Genomic DNA, 20,600 nt, shown 5'->3' with positions numbered 1-20,600 from the left:
ATGTTGCACAAAATTTACAATGGAGGATTAACAGGACGAAGGAACCAATTAGAACAGGAACGGGTCTCTGCGGTCTTTGGCGCATGCAGCGTTAAAGCTCAAGCAAGGAACAGACACCTTCTGAAATGGCCACCAATGTCTAATCAGCTGTGGTTCTACCATGCCATGGAGGTGTGAAATGAGGGACGAGGGGTTGAGACTCGACAAAGGCAAATTTTTTGCTATTGAGGAGAAATCTCAAAAAGGTTCGAGAGAGAGTGCTGAGTGGGTATTCTTTCTCCAGTTTTATCCAGACGCTGAATCAGCGTCATGATTTTAAGAATCTGAACCTCCACACCAGAAAAATGATAAAAAAAATCATTATGTTGAAGTTGCTTCAAAGAGGAACGTTCTAGCTTGGGCTCACCTCCACTGTACTATCATACATCCTATCATGATCAACCACATATTCTATATGTACTATATGAACAAAAGTATTGGGACGACAGCCCTATGTGGTTCTTCACCAAATTTTTTGCACAAACTTGGAGGACGTTTTTGGATACAATAGCATAAATTAGTTTCTTAACTCAGGCAAGGCTCAGGCAAGGAGGAGTAGGTGTTTAGTCTGTAATGAATAAGAGAACTTGATTTATGAAGATATCCGACCAAAATGTCTTCAAGCACACTCCAAAATCTAGTGGAACATCTTCCCATAAGCATGAAGGTGCGACATGGACACGCTTGGGATTGATTGGAACACTGACTGCACCCCAGGCCTCCTCGCATCACCTACATCAGTACCTGTATTTGGGCTGAATGAGCACAAATTTAGTTTACATGGATTGATTCAAAATCTAGTGGAACATCGTCCCAGAAGACTGGAGGTTATTATAACAGCCAATGGAGACTCAATGTGGAATGTTCAAAAAGCCACTTACCAGAGCCACTTACATTTATCCCATTCATACATCTGAGCAGCCATGTGGTTAGGGGCCTTGCTTAAGGTCTAAGCTTGGTGATGCTGGGATTAAACCTAAATATTGATCTAGATGATATTGTCACAAACTCCCATGTTCATGGTTATTAAACGGATTAACTATCCTAATGTGATCACCTATTTTGTGTCTCATCTCTAATGTTTCCTGATTTAGATCCTGTTATTGTTCTTTTTATTTGGCTTTAAGCCTATCCCTGTTTCCTGTCCTCTATTTCTCTTTGTACTTCCTGGTTATGACATTGATGCCTTTACCTGATGAACTGAGTACTACTCCTGTTACTACACATTTATAACACGTCTGGAATGAACGAGAAGAATCTCTGGTGCGATTTATTTTTTTTTGGAGGCTTTGAAATGTTTTCCAACTAATCCTTTCATCCCAGAAACCATTCTTCTGTGCACACCATCAGGCTCCATCTGCTCAATCATTTCTTCTCGTGACTTGTGCGCACGTGTGTGCGAGCGTGTGTGTGCGCACGCATGTGCATGTGCGTGTGTGTGTGTGCCTTTCAGCATAGAGTAACAGTTGACATGGTGATGAATCATGGCGTACAGTGACAAGCTAAACTGACCTTCCCTGCTGTCGAGTCAATTACTGTTCAATTAGGACGCGGGGAACTGGTGGAGAGCTCGGAGCAGAAGCATATGGCAGATACGCACTAACCCGCTGCAGGGATGCGCCGCAATATCTCGGCGTCGCGAAAAGTGCAAAGTGAAGCCTTTTATTTCAAAATCTGGAATTGAACGTGTGGTTAGGAATGAGCAATATTGAAAAATGTCATTTTAGAAGAACCGAAGAAGTACTCCAGCATTGAATTCAGTTCTAAAGTGAAATTATACAACGATTTGCACAAAAAATACAACCCCAGTTAAAAAAAAAGGACAATGTGTCAATATGCATGATTTGCAAATCTTATAAATCCACGAAAAACATTCTAAGAAAAAAAATCAAGGTAATTTTGAATTTGATGTCTGTAACAGGTCTCCAAAAAATTAGGAGCATCACATGTTCTGTCTATATACAGGAGAAATGAGAAGACGAGTTGCTGGAAGAGGAATTTTGTCCCATATGTTGTGCCATATGTTGTCCCTTGGTGTCTGATACCCGATTCTAGCTGCTCAGCGGTTCAGGGTGTCCTTTGTTGTGTTTTTTGTTTCCACTCTCTATAGACTCTATATAAGAAGGAGATCTTCCTCTTCAACCCACGTTAACGGTTTGTTCACAGGGCATGTGGGTTTCCAAGAAGGGAAAATCTCATGCCGCCGCATTTAAAGACATCCTATAAAACTGTGTGCTTCCAAATTTGTGCTCACAGTGTGGGGAAGAACCAAATAAGGCAGGAAAAGTCGGGTGTCCCAGTATTTTTCTTCGTATAGTGTATGAGTCATCATGATCCCATGCAATAGCTTCGATTTTTTTTCAGGAGCGTTCCAAAAAAACGGACAAAGCTTTAAATCTTACTGCATCAGAGAAACAGAAAGTTTCAGTATTAGACACAGAGATTGTGGCCGCTCTGGGAGCTATAGACTTTGTGCCGAAGACAAAAATTGCTGTATGAGAAATGACAAAGCAAAATCTGTAACATTTCAATTTGGAAATGGAGAAATGGGATTAACCATGATCCCTTACTATAAAATCATGCTTCGGATATCTATATTTTTCTGTATATAAATAAAACCCTCTTAATGCTGGTGAAGGGAAGATCGGATCATTTTAGTGAATTGGTTCCTCGAATCTCTTTCATCGAAACGAACAAACATTTTAAAAATAATTTAGTTCTTTCGTTCTTTTGATCAGAAATTAAATAAAATGTTCCATGTTCAATAAGCAGATTGACTCGGAGATTTCGCGATGCTTCGCTCATGCGCATCAATCAACGAATCACTCTTCGAGACGACTCGTTCTTCCGAGTCACTTTAAAGAATCGTTTAAAAAAGGAACGAATTCGTTGACGTCAAAAACTATTTCCAAACTGAGAAGGAAATCGAATTAACATTAAGCATATGGAAAATAGAGATAACGATGCAATAAAAACTACGAGTAGCATTCATTTGACGTCAGTACAGGATTCATTCGACTGTACAAATGTCGGTGGCGAAGATTAAAGACTTTCTGCAATCCTACTTATGATGGGGAAATTCATGGAGTAGAAATAAAGATGAAGAACTTTTTTATCTGAGATCTTTTATACTGCTTACACAGACAAAAGGTTTCTAGCTAGGGATTTGCATCCAAACTATAGAGAAGAAAATGACTTCTATGACAACGGATGGATAGATAGATAGATAGATAGATAGATAGATAGATAGATAGATAGATAGATAGATAGATAGATAGATAGACAGACAGACAGACAGACAGACAGACAGACAGACAGACAGACAGACATAGCTACATTGGTTGTTTTTTTGGGTTGCCTTTTTTGGTGAAGGCTTCACGAAGCAGGACGATAAAACAGATGTTATAAGATGTTATGAAAGGTAATATCAATAATAGGTAGAATTCAATTATTGTCCACATATCTCCAAAAATGTTGTAGAACATATTCCCAGAAGAGTGGAAGTTTATATGGAAGGTGATTTGAGGGCTGAATGGGGAATGGGATGTTCAAAATGAACATACAAATCCAAGTGTCCTCAAGTGTTTGCCCAGAAAGTGCAGTTCTTCTACATCCCTACTTTTACTTTACATCACTTATAGAAGTGGGAACTTTTGAACATTTTTTTTTCAGTAGAAGTGTAAACAAGATTTGCGGGGATTGTTGGTTTTATTCATCACTGCTGTTTTCATAGCATTACTGTACACGCACCCTTGCTGCTGTGTTCCAAAGCGTTAATAAGGAGCGTAGGTCCACGTGGTTTGAGTCTAATAAGGTTTTAGAGATCCGTAGCCACAGTTCTTGCATAATTAAAAGTAGCACTGGTACCGAGCGTACGACAATGCGCGAGTGTGTGTGTGTGTGTGTTTTGGCTTGTGCTCGAGCCCCACGGGCAAGACTTCATAATGAGGCTAATTAGCAGATTAAAAGATATGCTCTAGACAAGCTCTTGTGAATAGCAATGAGAGTGAGCGGTACACGCGGAAACGCACGGCCTGGAACACGCGGAAAAGCACGGCCTTTTCTTCTCTTGTTTTCTTCGGAACGCAGGTCATGACAGGCGGTTTACAGACCCAGCATGGATTTCAATACGGTCGCTAATGCCTTCTCTTGACAAAACGGCGAAGAAGAAGCAGGAAAACCACGAGCGTTTGTATGAACACACTTGGATCTAATTAAGATGCTGAATATAATTACGAAAATGAAGAGAAAACCAATTAAATGGTAGAAAACTCACTCATTAAAAATGAATCATTTTGCCAAAGTAATGAAATTTAGAATAATTATAAGGGTGATGGCTGTGGACGAGTCTGCGGAGTCTGCTGTACAGCCAAAAGTACTGGGACACTTTTCCAGCCACATATCATTCTTCCCCTAAAAATGAACGGATTATAATTTTTTATGATCACCTACATCATGTGAATCAGGCATTGAACTTTGGACTTTGAATTCAAATTCCAGCTACACCAAGATACAATTTCTGGGGCCCTGAGCAAGGCCCTTAACCCCAGGATGAAATCTTTGTAAGTTACTCTGGATAAGGGCATTTGCCAAATAAGATAGATAGATAGATAGATAGATAGATAGATAGATAGATAGATAGATAGATAGATAGATAGATAGATAGATAGATAGATAGATAGATAGATAGATAGATAGATAGATAGATAGATAGATAGATAGACAGACAGACAGACAGACAGACAGACAGACACATATTTGTGTTGGTACATGCAGTGTTTTATACCGATATGTGTTTGTTTTGCTAAATCATTTCTCCTGTTTTCACTGGACGTCGTGTGACCCCTTCTGCCCCCGCTATGAATAATTCATAATCCGATTGCATACATTAAGTCTTTTCCTATACGACTTAAACTCTCACACTCGGATTCAGCCCTGAAATATGTCCATAAATGAACGGTTTGTTTACAAACCAGCATTTACAAACACTGTATCTGTAACAGTTTATTGAACCAAATCTAGACAATTGATTAAGCATTGAAAAAAGTTCATGTGAATATTTGAATATTTGTATTTCATCAATAATATCAGAACTATCAATCAATCAATCAATTAATAATTCATATGTGCTTTTTGAACATCTTGTTCCACGTTTTGCCCCTATTCGCTGTTATAATAATCTCCATTCTTCTGAGAAGGTGTTCCACTAGATTTTAGAGTCTGCTTGGATGCGGTAGCATGAAATTTTCTCTACATATGAACAAGGAGACCCAAACCTGTTAGTGAAGTCAAGTATTGAGACAAGTAGGTGAGAAGGTGAGGAGACCTGGGGTGCGGTCAGCGTTCACATTTATTCCAAAGGTGTCCAATAGGGTTGAGGTCAGAGCTCTATAGCAGGCCACTCAAGATCTTCCACTGCAACCCATATAAACTATAATGCTGGCTTTGCGCATAGGGGCGCAGTCACTGGAACAGGTTTGAGTCCCCTAGTTCATTTAAGAATTGTTGTGTGCCTCCACCGTTGTAGTAACAGTTCATGGAAGAAACACATATGGCTGGAAAAGTCAGGTGTCCCAATACTTGTGCTTATGTGGTAGATATGACAAGAACAAATCTCTTTTGCCAATACTCCTGAACAACAATAATGTGAATGGAACAAAAGCTGGATTTCTGAACTACACTGAAATAATAGCTGGAAAATGCCAAGAATATGAGAATGGGAGCTTTTGAAGGCTCTCCGACCTTCTTCTGCGCTAAGCTTTTATTATCGTTCAGACCAGTACGTGGTCTTATCTGTCCATCAGGCAGAGCGGCGGGTCGTAAACACCAAAGCGGGATTTGCGACAGTGATAATTGTGTGTTCGAATGAAATGGTGGCGCGTTTGATTTTTATAACGATACCGATTTTGATGCTTCTGCACAAATCACACCATCTAATGCGAAACATTTAAACTATTTAAATCTTTTGACGTTTCGAACTTTACTTCTTAACTCCGGGTATTAAATGCTTTTAATTCCGAATACAGATTTTGCTGCGAAGTTTAGCTGTGATGTTGGACGCGTATGAAGCTATACAGACCACATTTTTTTGACACCTGACTATAACATTTTATAATAACTTCCAATCTTCTGGGAATATGTTATACTAGATTTTGAAGTGTGCTTGTGGAGAATGGAGGTCATTACACTACAGGTACTGATGTAAATTAACTGAAGATGCCTGGGGTTCCAATTCATTGTTTTATAGGGTTTAGAGCTCTATATCAAGAGATCCTACACTTCCAATTTCATGCTGGAACAAGTTTTGGGTCTCCTAGTTCAAGTGACAGGAAAATTTCACACAAAGACATCCTATGTACCTCCAACTTTGTGCTACCAGTTTGGAATATGTCTAGAAAAGTCAAAATCCAAAGAGGTAGTGACCATCATGTGAAAATACTTCTTCCTGGTTCAACACTGTTTCTACAGTAGAGTTAACGGCATCACCTTTAGATGCGAAAAAGCTCTTTTTATTTGTAGAGCGCAATTAACAATGGACATTGTCTCAAAGCAGATTTAGAAATAAAGCAATTTTATAAAATAAAGTTGAATAAAATGATCAAAACATCGTATAAAAAAAGTTTAGAGCCTATAAGTTTGTTCCTTATAATTCCCTTATTATTGTTGATCCCTAATGAGATCCATAATAAGTTGATCCCTAATGAGCGAGCCAGTGTTGCCTGTTGCAAGGAAACCCCCACCTGTGATGGCATGAGGAAGAAACCTTAAGAGGAACCAGACTCAAAAGGGAACCTCCTCCTCATCCTCTTCACCAAATTCATTACAGTTCCATCATTGTTGAGGTGCTGTTCAGTGGAAGGTGCTGAAATGCAGAATTTTTCATGAAACCTGTGGTCCTGAACTATTCTTCCATTGTTGATGCAGACTGTTGATATTAATTACAGTCCAAATCCATCCTCAAAACTTTTTCAGTTGCTTGAGTCACTTCAAACTTGTACAGTTCAAACTTGTTGGAAAATTCAACCACGACTCAATTAACAAGGTTAGCAACAAGCAACATGCATCGCATTTGAGCATCTCAAACTCCGGACTCGCACCTTAGACCTCCTACAAATTCTTCTCCTTCCCTGTTCACTTCTCAGAGGCTAATTAATAATTCAGGGCAGTTCCTAAATATGTTTCGAGATGAATAATTATCCTGGTAAATGTCCAGTATCCTGGGAAGTCATTAATTGACGTTGCAGTCTTTCGTTACATAGGATTCAATAAGCATTGTGCAATATGACACTTCTTTTCTGTTCTTCTCACAAAGTTCACGTCAATGCATGTGGTAAAGACCAACAGTATAGTCACAGATACATCAGGAAAGCCTACTGGAAGCATCAGCTTCTCAAAATACACCTCACACTCAGACACACATATACACACATTCCACATTCTTACCTGAAGCTTCTGTCTTGCTTTCTGTGTTTTTTTTTTTTTTTTGCTACTTCACGATCCTATGTGAAACGTCTGGAAGAAACAAAGAGCTGCTAGAGACATACAGAGAAAGAAAGAGAGAGGAGGAATTGAATAAATCAGATGGAGATATGAAGAAAAAAAGAACCAAAATCAGGCTCGCTTGGCTGTAAAGACAAAGTAGTGAAGGATGCGAGGATCCTTGTGGGTGTGTGGGTGTGTGTCAGCGAGAAGATGCCGAGCGTAGTGGCAGCTTCACTACCAAGCCCTCTCTCTCGCTCTCTTCCTTCCTCTCGCGTCTCCTCACTCGCTTTTCTCTCTCTCTCTCTCCCTCCCTCTCCCTTCTCTCTTTCTGTCTTCCCCCTTTTTGCACACCCTCCCTGACATCGTTTTGAGTAATATAGCACCATTCACACAGTGCCCTCTGGGCACTTAAGGGGCTTCAGGGGCACTTAAGGGCTTTTGTACTCATTGCACATCTTCTTATGATGTGGCGGAAATCTGGTCATCACACCTGCAGCTTGCATGAAAACGAACAAACATGCGGTTGGTTTATGGAGACGTATAAACATTTTTTTAATAAATGATAATCCTGAATTTTATTGACATTTTTTGTTGATCGATTTGTTTGATTCATTTATTAAAAAGAAATACGAGTAATACGCTTCTGCGACGCACTTTGGTGAACGTCTTTTGTTTTTGAATATACAATAGTATAATGTTATATATATTGAAGGCATGAAGACATGAAAACCTACTCAACCCTCTGTTTCCTTATCGAAAGCTACCCAGGAATGAATAATACTACATTTTCCCCTTTGTTGAGTAACTGATGTGCAGCATTTGCTGTACGAACCCCTGCGATTGGCCTCCGTCTACAAAAACAATGTGCTTCATAGGGTTATAGGGGTCGTACTACAGCAGTGTTGTTGAGCTGCTTGAACCCAGAACGTGCGGATTCATTATTTATATCGGCGCAGCTCCGACGGTGGTCCAGGCTGTAATTTAAACGAGGATTTTTTGCGTGCCGGATTCGCTGCAACATGACATGCAGTGTGACACCCGGCACCCGCCCACCCACCAGTTGCAATCGGGGATAGCAAAGGCCACGGTTTCGCTAAATCGTGCAGTAGAAAGAGGCAAAATGTAGGGAATATTCTAGCACTATCAGCCCCTTATCTGAATATTAAGCACTTCCGTAAGTCGTTTCGGATTCGTGATGGGTTGAGGTGAGACCACCACTCGAGATTTTCCACTCCAAGCCATGTAATCTTTATGAAGCCGGTTTTGTTATGCTGGAACTGGTTTGGGTTGAAAAGTGAGGGGGAAAATTTCATGCAAATGGATCCGAAGACCCTACAATGGTGTACCTCAAAATTTGCGGTAAAAGTTTGGGGGTATAAAAACGTGTGGCTGGAATTTGGCACAGATTCAGATGGGGTCCATCCATTATTATGACAAACAGAATTACCCTAAAGTGCCACAATGTGCCTTGTGAACATCAAAGTATCGTAGCATTTTCATAAAGTGAATTAAATCAAGTATTAAATTTGGACTTCGAGTGTTTTTTGTTTCTGTAATAGTCTCAGTGAGGACATGTGTACATTTTATTTTCACTTCGACTCTATTACAGCCTCTAACTCCTGCTCTCGAGAGGAGAAAGTCTCCCATGAGCCATAATGCGCAATACTCGATACCCCATGAAGGCCCTGCCATTCTTCACCAACCATTATCAAGCAATAGAGGCCACATTAACGCTCTTCTGAGACATACAGAGCTGCATTATTAAAGCCCGAATGCGAGCCCCTCACTTTCTATTGAACCATGTATCACACACATATTACACAGAACGTTATAGGACGTTTCGCTGGAGGGGGAAAAAATGTGATATTTTTTCTGTCTCGGTGGCATTATAAAAATATCGCATAAGGACTTTTAATTCCAGGCGTCTTTTTTAAAAGTCGAATCGAACGAAACGGCGTTAAAATCCAGCGTGCGGACGCTTTTCTGGGCGGGCAGTGATCATTTACCTTCCGTCCAAAAGTCTCCATTGATAAATGATGGCTTTCAAGACTCGCCAAGCAGCAATGACCTTGAAGTGAATGATAGAGGTGTAGCTTTTTTTTTGTTCTTTCTATTTGACATTATCATCTCGTTTTATCTTACTACACCCAAGGCAGACTGTAATTGGACTATTTTGTATGACCATGAATATTAATTCAGAGGCCAGATGTTTCTGTCAGTCGTACGAGCGCAGGTTCAGTCATTTTGCGCGGACGTCGGTTGAACTGAATGATGTGTCATTTGTCGCTCGTTATCATAATATTATAATATTTATGATCAAAATCTGAGAGATTTGGAGTAGGAGGATTTTTGTGAGAATTCGGGACAATCTCAATGTTTTCAAAAAACAAACAAAAGCAGCTGTTAAATCCAGAGGAATGTGTTTGTGCAGTTTGCTACAGATGCGGTTTGCGAGCTCTGACTAGTTGCTCTGCGAAGCAAATGAAAATCCCGAAGTGATTGGACGCCTTCTAGAGGGCCTCTGAGTGACCAAGTTAAAATATGATTAATCAATGTTCTGTTGCTTCTTTAGGACCACTGGTTTTGGGGCAGTTGCACTTTAGGGCTTTAGTACAGTGGCAGTTTAAGGCTCTGGCTCACTGATCAGATGGTCAGAAGGTTTTCGGTTCAAGCCCCAGCACTACCAAGCTTCCACTGTTGAGCCCTTCACCTGATTTAAAAAAACCTGATTTTATTCAGGAATGAACAATGCATAATAAACGTTTATCGGATTACTGTTTTATTGGATGCGAGACCCCTGAAGAAATACAACAAACATCTAAAGAACCTGAAAAATCTAAAAGCTTCTGCCGCACCACAACAATGTGCAATGATTATTACATTTGTCAATTTGTACTGGTGTTATTTTACTTCTGCTCAAATCACTGAATAATTATAAACCATTTAAGTAATACCTTATCTGGTGTTATTTTGAAGGCCCTTCAGGAGCTTGTTGTCCTGCTGAGTTGTGTATTACACTGCCATCTTGTGGTTGTAAATGTAGCGCGCAAACTAATTAGATTTTTATTCAAATTTCGAGCTCCTATTTCTAAAATTTCAGGTGGTTCCGATCTTATATTTCTCACTTATATTTCTCTAACCCGGTTTTAGAGATACAGATGAGATCATACGTTCGCATACATTTTCCAGAAAATGTAAATAAATAAAAAATAGTGCAACAATCATGCACCAAATTAGTTAGTCCTTGAGTTGCCCCTTGAGTGCCCCCTGGTGGCGTGATAATGGCAGTCCCAGTTGCATAATATAAAGCCATAAAATAATGTGGTCTTTTCGCTATTTATTCTACCGTTTCCAGTACACATTTACAAATGTAAAGGCTTTTACCTCATATGTTACACATTAAAAGGATAAAAGAACCATCACACTAAAGCCAGTTCCAAAAAGCCAATGCCTCTGCCACAAAGCCACTACCCTAAGCCTCTTCTCCAGAGCCCACGTCTCCAAAGCCATTACTATAGTGGCACTACCCAAAGCTTCATTGCCACTACCCTAAAGTCACTGCCCCAGAGCCACTGCCTCAAAGCCACTACTTGAGGCTCTCTAATAAGAAGGTTGTGAGATCAATCCAACCACTAAGCACACAAGTGAAACTGTTGGGCCCTTAATCAAGGCCCTTAACCGGTCAGTAGTTAGTCGCTCTGGATGAGGGATTTGAGGCAACACTAGACATTTTATTTTCCATGTTTGTAAAAGTCCAGTCCTTGGTTATAGTCCATTTTTCCTGGGATGTGTGGTCCATTGCTGTTATGTTTGTAGGCCATTGTTCTGGGAAATTGAGTTCGCCGACAATAACAGCGTCGATTTTACACGTTTTTGCGCTTTTGACGGAGAAGTGACTTTGTAAACAGTCCCTTACCTAAATGGTTGTGTGTGTTGGACACGACACCTAGAATTCGCGTTTGCGTTGAGGGCGGAAGTTTGTTGACGGTCCCTTGGCGAAAGGGTGGGGTCACTGAAAATTCGGAGGAGAAACGCAGAGGGAGGAAAAGCGTTCGGCTGCGCGGCGTTTCAGCGTAGAACTGATTGATGTAAAACTGGTTTCAAAGTCGCCGAGTCTTAATCCCTTTTCCTGGATTAGCGGTGTAATAGGGGATGCTGGGTGTCTCAGAAATGACGGGCAGGTAAGACAAAGTTTTGCTTCGAATCCAAACACTTCGCTTTTCTTAGCCACGGATGCTACCTGGGTTCTAACTAACACCCATTTTATTGTTTATCAGCAATATCAACTTCTCTCTCTTTTTTTCAACGTTAAATGTATCCTCTTTTATTAAATGGATAAACATGAGCTAATTCCTTGTATAACTTTTCTCCGCACATTGCTGAATATTATATGGCGGACATCTTGGTTTACAAACGACGCGTCCCAAATCTCTCCCTACTCCCTATTGAAGTGCACTACGCAGGGTGTGGAAGTAAACGTAGAGAATAGCGCGCCCTTTCATTATGTCCGTTTGGAAACATTTGCGATGGAACCAACGTTCATAAATCGATTCAGGGGGGAAAAATGTCCTTATTTGGTCAACAGTTTGGGGCGATACCATTTACGTTTGAACAGTTTTATTTGTAAATTTTGAGGAAATGGCAAAAATGTTCTTGCAACAGAATTGCGTACTTTTAAGGTATTATCTTTTTTTTACTATAACAAATGTTAAATACGTATGTTTTTCTTGGTTTATTTTAAATGGTTGATTTTGGACACGCCCACTAACATCCCTCCCCTCCCCCATGTGTACATATTTGAGCAGGCATTAGGGAGTTTGTTACAGATGTTTGAGGTTCTCCCAACCTTTTCCCCATCTCCTTTTTGAGCCAAGAGAAGAAACAAGTCATATAGATAGATAGACAGATAGATAGCTAGATGTGCTCCATAGATACTCTGTTTAATGCAGCACTTGAGGCACACAGGAAGTCCAAATCCGGAGATGGTGAGTGTCCTTCATGGGTTCCATGTGATGCCCATATTAGGGAACATCTCCTCATCCCCAGAACATCACGCCTCATCAACCTCAAGCGAAACCCTGGGGGCAGAACCCTACAGGTCTAAAGTTTTCCAGTCCATGTAGATGTATGGAAAGGTTATTATTACAATTATTTTTTATTATAACGGTTTAGGGTTATTTCGCAAGAACTTCCTTTTCACCGGTTAATGGGTTTGAAATCAGTATTTGCAAATTTCATGCAGAGTTACTACTAGGTTCAATACGCTTCATGAGGCTCTATTTGGATTTGCTTTAGAATGGATACTAAATTCCCTGATTCTCCAAACTTTAACATGGGCTTTAACTGATGTTTTCACAAGAATGTCATCGAGACGGGTGGGGTGGATGGGCCGCCCAAACTTTTTGTTTACATTACTGTAGGTTGAGTTGCAGCTCGGGGAAGCGGCGAACGTTTCCTTAGGGTCGCTCGCAATCAGGAGTATTTCCAGTCCAGAAATCACCATCAGATCTGTTAATTACTGTTGGTACTTCACTCTGCAGTCGCGGTTTTTCCTTCTCGATTCGACATGTCATTTGATCACAAAACGTATTGGCGGCAAATTAACGAGCTGCCGTTCTTCTCCATCCAGCAGCAACATGGCCAATGCCCTGGCGAACGCGGCGTGCGAGCGCTGTAAAAGCGGCTTCGCCCCGGCCGAGAAGATCGTCAACAGTAACGGCGAGTTGTACCACGAGCAGTGCTTCGTGTGCGCCCAGTGCTTCCAGCAGTTTCCGGACGGACTCTTCTACGAGGTAGAACTTAATTACTATTGTAATTAAACTTGCCTCCCAATTCCATTATTGCCTCCTGTAATAGTGTTTCTTATCTGGATGAACTTCTGCATTAAACTAATGTTTACACCAGAGTCCAGAATTATTTGACATTTTGCTCTCTCTCCCTGTTTTTTTTTTTTGTTGTTGCTCTGTTGCTGTAGTTTGAAGGCAGGAAGTACTGCGAGCATGATTTCCAAATGCTGTTCGCTCCCTGCTGTCACCAGTGCGGTAAGATTGATTCAAATATAACACTCAAAAATGACCCCATGGTCTTTTCTCGTATAATTATTTCGGGTGGTAAGGGAGGAAACCTGTCAAGATGCAAGAGCAGATGATTTGCACCAAAACACATCATAGAAATAGGTTTTAAATGTTATTATAGCGGAAAAAGCTCCTGTAACATTTTGTCCTAAAGCAAAAAAAAGCACTGTAAATTGTGTGTGTGTTTGTATGGAGAACAGAAAAGTAATTGGCGTTGATGCTTTTTTTTTTTTGTCGGTAGGCGAGTTCATCATTGGGCGTGTGATTAAAGCGATGAACAACAGCTGGCACCCGGACTGCTTCTGCTGTGACATTTGCCAGGCGGTGTTAGCCGACGTCGGATTCGTCAAAAATGCAGGCCGGTAAGTTTTCAACTAGGCTTTCTTTTAGATTGTATTGACGGTTATAGCGCTAAACGGGCGCATTTTATGAGAGCTGCTTCTCAGCTGAGCGGAAAGTGGAGATAGTTTGTTTAAAATATATAAAAGAATGTTGTTGCAGTTTCATAAATGACCAGTAGATGGCAGTCATGTATGTTGAAGCTGCTACTGTTGATACAGCTAAAGAGCCCTGATTAAAAATTATATATATTTAATTAAGGCTCTCACAGTGAAGCAACTGCGCCCTTGTGTGTGTCAAACATTTTAAAATGAAGAATTAATGTACAGGCACAAGTGTACAGGTTTTTTTTTCATTTTTTTATTCAATGTCAATGATTACTATGATCGAATCATTTATTAAATCTGGTCACATATGTCTTTTTATATCGGAAATGAGAACAACTCTATGTACAGTATAGTCGTGTCACTATATTAATACTACACTATACAATGTTTTGCAGCCATCTGTGCCGTCCGTGTCACAATCGGGAGAAGGCTCGCGGTCTCGGGAAGTACATTTGCCAGAAGTGCCACGCCATCATCGACGAGCAGCCTCTCATCTTCAAGAACGACCCGTACCACCCGGATCACTTTAACTGCAACAACTGCGGGTCGGTGCGCCGTTCAGGACTCTGGTGCGAGAACAAGTTAATCTTACGCGTGTGAATGGGAGCTGATAGACGTGTTCTGTTCCACAGTAAGGAGTTGACTGCCGACGCTCGGGAGCTGAAGGGAGAGCTGTACTGTCTCCCGTGCCACGATAAGATGGGAGTTCCTATCTGCGGCGCCTGCAGGAGGCCCATCGAGGGCCGTGTGGTCAATGCCATGGGCAAGCAGTGGCATGTTGAGGTTTGTCAACATTTATACCTGACCATTTACTGTTTTTTTAAAACACATTTAGACACCGTTTTTAAGATACAGTCAGTATTCCAGTTCATCCCAAATGGGAATAGATTTGAGGTCAGGGAACTCCAACCCCCATATCTTCATCAAGCTGGCTTTGTACACATACTTTATATATGATATTATTGAGATTTAATCCATTCATTTCACAGCATTGTTTTTGTGTTTGCAGCATTTTGTGTGCGCCAAGTGTGAGAAACCCTTCCTGGGTCATCGGCATTACGAAAGGAAAGGGCTGGCATACTGCGAGACTCACTACAACCAGGTACCACCGTCCCCCTCGTCTTCTGCTTCCGTCTTTTCCCTACAAAATTACATTAAATATCCAGTGTAGTCATTTGAATTATAAATCTTCTCACCACCCCCTTTTGTTTGACAGCTTTTCGGCGACGTCTGCTACCACTGCAACCGCGTGATCGAGGGAGACGGTAAGTACAGAAACCATGTGCGCTCTTGTTGTGTGAAGAACGTGCCATTTTATTAACATGATTTGTGTTACAGTGGTGTCGGCTCTGAACAAAGCCTGGTGCGTCAACTGCTTCTCGTGTTCTACGTGCAACACCAAGCTCACGCTGAAGTGAGTAACACACACACTCGTGCTCTCTTCTGTAGTGTCTGCTTGTTCTTCCTCCTTTTCTAAAAACACTTCTTCTGTCCCCTGTTGCTTCCATCTTTCTCTCTTTTGCCGAACCTTCACATCCCCCCGTCCTCCTCGCAGGGACAAGTTTGTAGAGGTCGATCTGAAGCCCGTGTGTAAGCACTGCTATGACCACTTGCCCGAGGAGCTCAAACGGCGTCTCGCTAAACGCGAACGCGACACTCGCGAGAGGAAGAAGAAGCCGGACGCCGTCTGACTCCTGTCCTCCTCCTCCTCCTCCTTTTTCCCCTTTCCATCTGTACTCTTTTCTTTAGTGGGGGTCAGTGTGTTTCTCCTTTTAACCTGCTGTGTTCATCCTGCAAAACATGAATTTACATCAGACACAGTGAATTCAACACTTCTGCAAAGCCCTGTAGGTATTTATTTTCTGTTCGCAGGAACAAGTTTGTGGAGTTCGACATGAAGCCCGTGTGTAAGAAGTGCTACGAGAAGTTTCCACTGGAGCTGAAGAAACGGCTGAAGAAGTTGGCCGAAACCGTGGCCCGCAAGTAGACGTCACCCCCAGGGAAACGGAACGAGATATTCTGATATATTTTTGCCACACAGTGGGATTTAATTCAGTCTGCAGTATGTTAACGCAAGTATTATAATTCAGCCTGTGTGCAGCTTCACAAGCAGCACAATGAGAGAATGTGCGATTTACACACTAGAATTTAGCACGAGACACTGCTTTTCTCATATAACCAAAGCCTGAGATATACACAGACCTACACAATGTGCGTATATATAAATGTTTGTTTCCTTTTTCTAACCATATGATCTGTGAGGTCAGGAGAAGTCTTACAGGAAAAAAAACCCTACTTTAAATAAATGACCCTAAAAAAAAAAAAAGAATTCCTACTATGCACAGTATTAAATACTTAACACTCTGATGGTCCTCAGCATAGTCTACACACACACACACATGACATTCCACAACCTCATTTTTAAGTGTCCCATGAGAACATTCCCAAGAAGTCTTCTACATCTTAGACCAAAAAATAAAAACAGACCACGAACACGTCGAAGGGACCAGCCAGGTAATTCAGTTTCCATTTTCATGCTGAAAAAAATATGTAACCACAAGCTGAGCATTATATGCAAATATATTCCTCTTATTTATGCAATACCATTTTCATTGTATCTGCTGATTAATGCTTTTTAAAAAAGTGTGTAAATAAAAGCATGCAAGTATGTATTTGGGTGTCATTCTGAAACTCGTCACTAGATGGCAATGATGCTCAGTAGTAAAAGTGTGCAAATGCTACCTACCTTCAAGAAGACGCTGATCTTAATGTAATGAATGTGACCTACATCACTCCTAATGACCCCATTTGAAGTCCTGGTGTGTGATGTGGCTTGATGTTAAACTGAATTCTCCTCAGGTCTTTCAATCAGATCCTGTAAAGCAGAGGGGAACATTAACTGTGCCTTTAAAGCTCTAGAGCCCACCTCAATAATTCATGCCATGGAAGAATAGCCATCCTTGCCTGACTTTGTTATTCAAAGGTAAAAACAAATTGATTTACTGCATTAGACATTTGGTTCTTTGCACATGCCCAGTTTAATGATTTGCCTGTGTGTGTGTGTGAGGTTCGGGACAGTGGGGACTAATAGTGAGTGACTAAAAATCTATCAGGGGGGCCGGATGCAAAGCAAATGCTGGTGGTTCAGGGCATTCGAGCAAGTGCTGAGCGTGTTTTTTGAGTTTAAAGGATTAACATCGGAAGGGAACATGGCAGAAGCCACGTGAATATTGTTTAAATCGACCTGATGTTACCAGGACGAAAGCAATACGACAAAATCGCTCCGTTTTGCTAAATAAATGAAGTGCAATTTGTTAAATTGGTAAATTACCCCAGACTGAACATTTTTAAGAATCCTGGGCCAAAAGTCGACTCTGACTGTCCTCAGAAAACATAAGTCCTACTACAAACAATTACGATGTATGCAGCTTTCTTTTCTCTGGGCATGGGGTGCGTAAATCCTGGCTTACATGTGGAGAGAGAGCATCAGGATGCACTTTGAAGGTGATACACTGGTTGGAGTTCTGCTGGGAAAACCTGGGTACTGGTCTGAAGAACTTTTCACTTTCCATCACCTAGACAGGCGTGTGTGTGTGTGTCGCTTACCCGGTGATGTTCTGCCGGAGAACACTTGGGTCCTGTGGAAGTTATTTCAATGTTACACCTCCTGAAGGCCCTGTTGCAGCAGGATCTGTGCACATCCACATTGCAACACAATAGTTCAGGAACAGATAAGAAGTTCAAGGCTGTTCAATCAACCTCCATATTTACCAGGACCTACTTCTATAAAAAACCCGTACTGTGACTCGAGCTCACGTCTCGACTGGCCTCCTGTGGCATACGAGCGAGGCACGAAACTCCCTGAGCCGGCAGCAGCCTCGGCCTCTTCTTCATCTGCTGAAAAAAATCTGCTAGGCTTACAGTCCCAAAACAAACAGGGCTGAGTCATGCTCTTGTGGCGAAGAAATGACATCAGCAGATGGTTTTTCCAGTGTTCAATTAAAGAAACCTTTGTAACATTTGCTTGTTCAAGAAGTCAGAGTAAAAAAAAATAACATACTGGAAGTTCCAGCCGCTTTCACTAATAAAAGTATCAGTTTCTTTATAGACTCGAACGCAGGAGAGGTGGCTACAGATTCAGTAGGGCAATTAGTGCTACAACTACTGTACGATCAACATCACGGCATGTAAAGAGAAAGACGATCCAACACTAAGAAACGAAGATCAGTCAATATGCAACATTTCGATAACATTAAGAATAGGAAAAGGAAGACCAAGAGCTACCTCTGCTGCAGAAGATAGTTTATTTAACAGGAATGCGTCTGAGTTCAGAGGAGTCTGCATGAGTTGGAAGAAATGTAGCTAAAATCAGATGCATGATTATACAGATCATAAGCAACATACGATTGTATAATTCAGCATTAACCTGAACATAGTTACAAGGCGATAAGTCAGGAAGTAGAGCAATTTATTGATATATTACATTTGGGAAAAACAGCAGCAACAAGCAGAGGAACTTACTTGGGCCAAGAAACACAAGGAATGGACATTAGATAAGTGGAAAACTGTCCTTTTGTCTGATGGGTTTTAAACATACGGAGGGTAAACGGACGGTTTCTGAAGGTGTGGTGAGGAGGAGCTGTGATCCTGTGGAGACGCTTTGCTGGTGACATTTTTCCCGAACAGGACAATGACCCCCAAAACACACCTCTAGGTTCTGTAAGAGCTATCTGTCCAGTAAGGATCATGCTACATTAATCTAATGCAGTATTTAAGTCCAATTGGGTTTGGGGTGAGTTGGACCGGAAAGTGACTTTATATCATAAATTTGCTAAAAGCAAAAAATCATCAGGTCAATGCGATGTTGCATATTTGTATTTGTATCCCCCCTGTACAAAGCTAATTTTTCCACTTTATGATTTACCAATACTGTGATTTACTTGGATAATCAGGATATCCCATTTTTTGGCTTTTTCTCGAGCTCAAATCCTGTAGTTTGAGAGCAAATTCGGAGTAATAAAGCTCTAAAACTATGCAAAGCTCCAGGATCTACACCCACTCCAGGAGCAGAGCCGAGGCTGCGTCATGATGTTCGGGGGGTTTTGGTGGGATTCTGTTGGTCTTAATACAGCTTAACCTTTCTGCCCCTTTCACTTGCTCGGGTGCGAGTTTTAAATGTCATCGGCGGACTCGTCTGATGAAAGTTTCCCTGCCTTAGTGATTTCATATGAAGTTATTAAGGCTGAGCAATCGGCTGTCGTGCGCCGATTTCAGTATCCGCACAGACACTGACATTATCATTGGATTATACAGAGACTGTAGTGGATGTTCTAATAAGTTTTGCTCGGAAACCCGGCTCGATCCCGGGGAGGCTGCGGCTCGTGTTATGACATTTACTCCATTATTCCTGAACTTTAAGATTCCGCGGACCGCATTAAGCGGCGTAATGGATCTGCGGGGCTTCTCGCCGCTTAGCCTCCAGATTCATGGCGAGGTAATTCATGACTCTGTTCACATTCAGCGTCGGACAAGCGTTTATTTTGCAGCTAACGCACGCTCAGAAAGTATAGTAAAGTACGAATTCGGCTGCTGATGGCAGTTTGCAGATCCGTTCATGTGTCGTAACCGTTTGAGTGTCAGAAATATTGCATAAACTACGAATAGTTATTTTTGAAGACGACGGAAAAAGAATAGAAATGGTGTTTTCAGTAATATGTCTGATTAGAAAGTGGGTACAAAGGTTTACTTTTTGGGAAAATTCAAGGACAAGGATTAGATGTGTTGGGAACAGTTGTAGTTAGTGACGAGTTGTTGGGAACGGTGGTTAGTTGTGAACAGTGATTCGTTGCTGGGAACGGTGGTGAACAGTGATTCGTTGCTGGGAACGGTGGTTAGTTGTTGGTAACAGTGGTGAACGGTGGTTAGTTGCTGGAAACAGTGGTAAACAGTGATTTGTTGGGAACAGTGGTGAACAGTGATTAGTTGTTGGGAACGGTGGTTAGTGGTTGGAAACGGAGATGAACAGTGATTCATAGCTGGGAACGGTGGTGAACAGAGATTACTCATTTGGAACTATTAGTAAAATATTTTTACGGATGGTTCTGTACTTCACGCTGGAGGTATTGGTATCTGGTATATGACTTTGCAGGGCTTGGTGAAGGAGATAAGAGGAAGCCTTGTCCTTAATTAAGTCCTTAATTGTACCACAGCAGAAGCACAGAAAATAATGCCAACATGGTCTGTTGTCTGTGATGTCTACAGAAATGAAGTCTGCCCCGTCTACATGACGTGCTGCAGCAGAAACCAGGTGTGTCTGTTTTTGAGGGGACTTTCCTCCCCCTCCTTCTTTTTTCCCTTTAAAACAAACTGTGTAATGAGTGCAGATGAAAGTGTAAGTCACAGAGACATGAAAAGGCAGATCTGATCTCCCAGCAGGGCAATCCCCTGTACATCAAATACATCTAAAGAAAGAGCTTTGGAAAACGTCCTCGGACCTCTCCCACCCGGCACATCGTGCCTCGTATTTCACAATCTCCCCTCTGGACAAAAGATACAAGCT

General features: G+C 41.4%; 2 protein-coding genes and 1 long non-coding RNA gene across 5 annotated transcripts in view; 1 reads left to right on the top strand and 2 right to left on the bottom strand.

Moving 5' to 3' along the window:
• thsd7bb (thrombospondin, type I, domain containing 7Bb) overlaps window positions 1–7,768 on the bottom strand; it is a 60,884-nt gene extending 53,116 nt beyond the window's left edge. For both annotated transcript variants that reach the window (XM_046857445.1, XM_046857446.1), the window contains exon 1: window positions 7,483–7,768. The gene's annotated coding sequence lies outside the window, so the exon portion shown is untranslated. The remainder of the gene's footprint in view (window positions 1–7,482) is intronic.
• A 3,744-nt stretch (window positions 7,769–11,512) lies between these two features.
• On the top strand, window positions 11,513–16,713 carry lims1 (LIM and senescent cell antigen-like domains 1). 2 transcript variants are annotated; one of them, XM_046857447.1, is made up of 10 exons: window positions 11,513–11,702; window positions 13,151–13,313; window positions 13,496–13,562; window positions 13,837–13,957; window positions 14,437–14,586; window positions 14,674–14,824; window positions 15,051–15,143; window positions 15,258–15,306; window positions 15,380–15,455; window positions 15,597–15,842. In XM_046857447.1, the coding sequence occupies exons 1-10, from the start codon at window positions 11,674–11,676 to the stop codon at window positions 15,730–15,732; spliced, it is 1,035 nt and encodes a 344-aa protein (XP_046713403.1). In that variant the 5' UTR covers window positions 11,513–11,673; the 3' UTR covers window positions 15,733–15,842. The 2 variants fall into 2 exon arrangements, with proteins under 2 accessions (XP_046713403.1, XP_046713404.1); XM_046857448.1 differs by lacking the exon at window positions 15,597–15,842 and adding an exon at window positions 15,914–16,713 and having other exon boundaries at window positions 11,515–11,702.
• Window positions 15,706–20,004, bottom strand: LOC124391100. The gene is made up of 3 exons (XR_006926904.1): window positions 17,648–20,004; window positions 16,788–16,916; window positions 15,706–15,832 (listed from the first exon to the last, which is right to left on the bottom strand). It is a non-coding gene; the product is annotated as an uncharacterized LOC124391100 (long non-coding RNA).
• Window positions 20,005–20,600: the final 596 nt, after the last annotated feature.

This window comes from Silurus meridionalis, chromosome 9, assembly GCF_014805685.1.
Source record: "Silurus meridionalis isolate SWU-2019-XX chromosome 9, ASM1480568v1, whole genome shotgun sequence".
Taxonomy (NCBI): Eukaryota; Metazoa; Chordata; class Actinopteri; order Siluriformes; family Siluridae; genus Silurus; species Silurus meridionalis.
The sequence above is the reverse complement of the archived record's forward strand: the minus strand, read 5'-3'. Positions and strand labels throughout refer to the sequence as shown.

Excerpts from the sequence above, each read along its gene's own strand:
- lims1 (XM_046857447.1), top strand. The coding sequence starts at position 11,674 with ATGCTGGGTGTCTCAGAAATGACGGGCAG. Across the intron at positions 11,703-13,150 it reads GTCTCAGAAATGACGGGCAG|CAGCAACATGGCCAATGCCC; the intron begins GTAAGACAAAGT and ends TTCTCCATCCAG. Across the intron at positions 13,958-14,436 it reads TTCGTCAAAAATGCAGGCCG|CCATCTGTGCCGTCCGTGTC; the intron begins GTAAGTTTTCAA and ends AATGTTTTGCAG.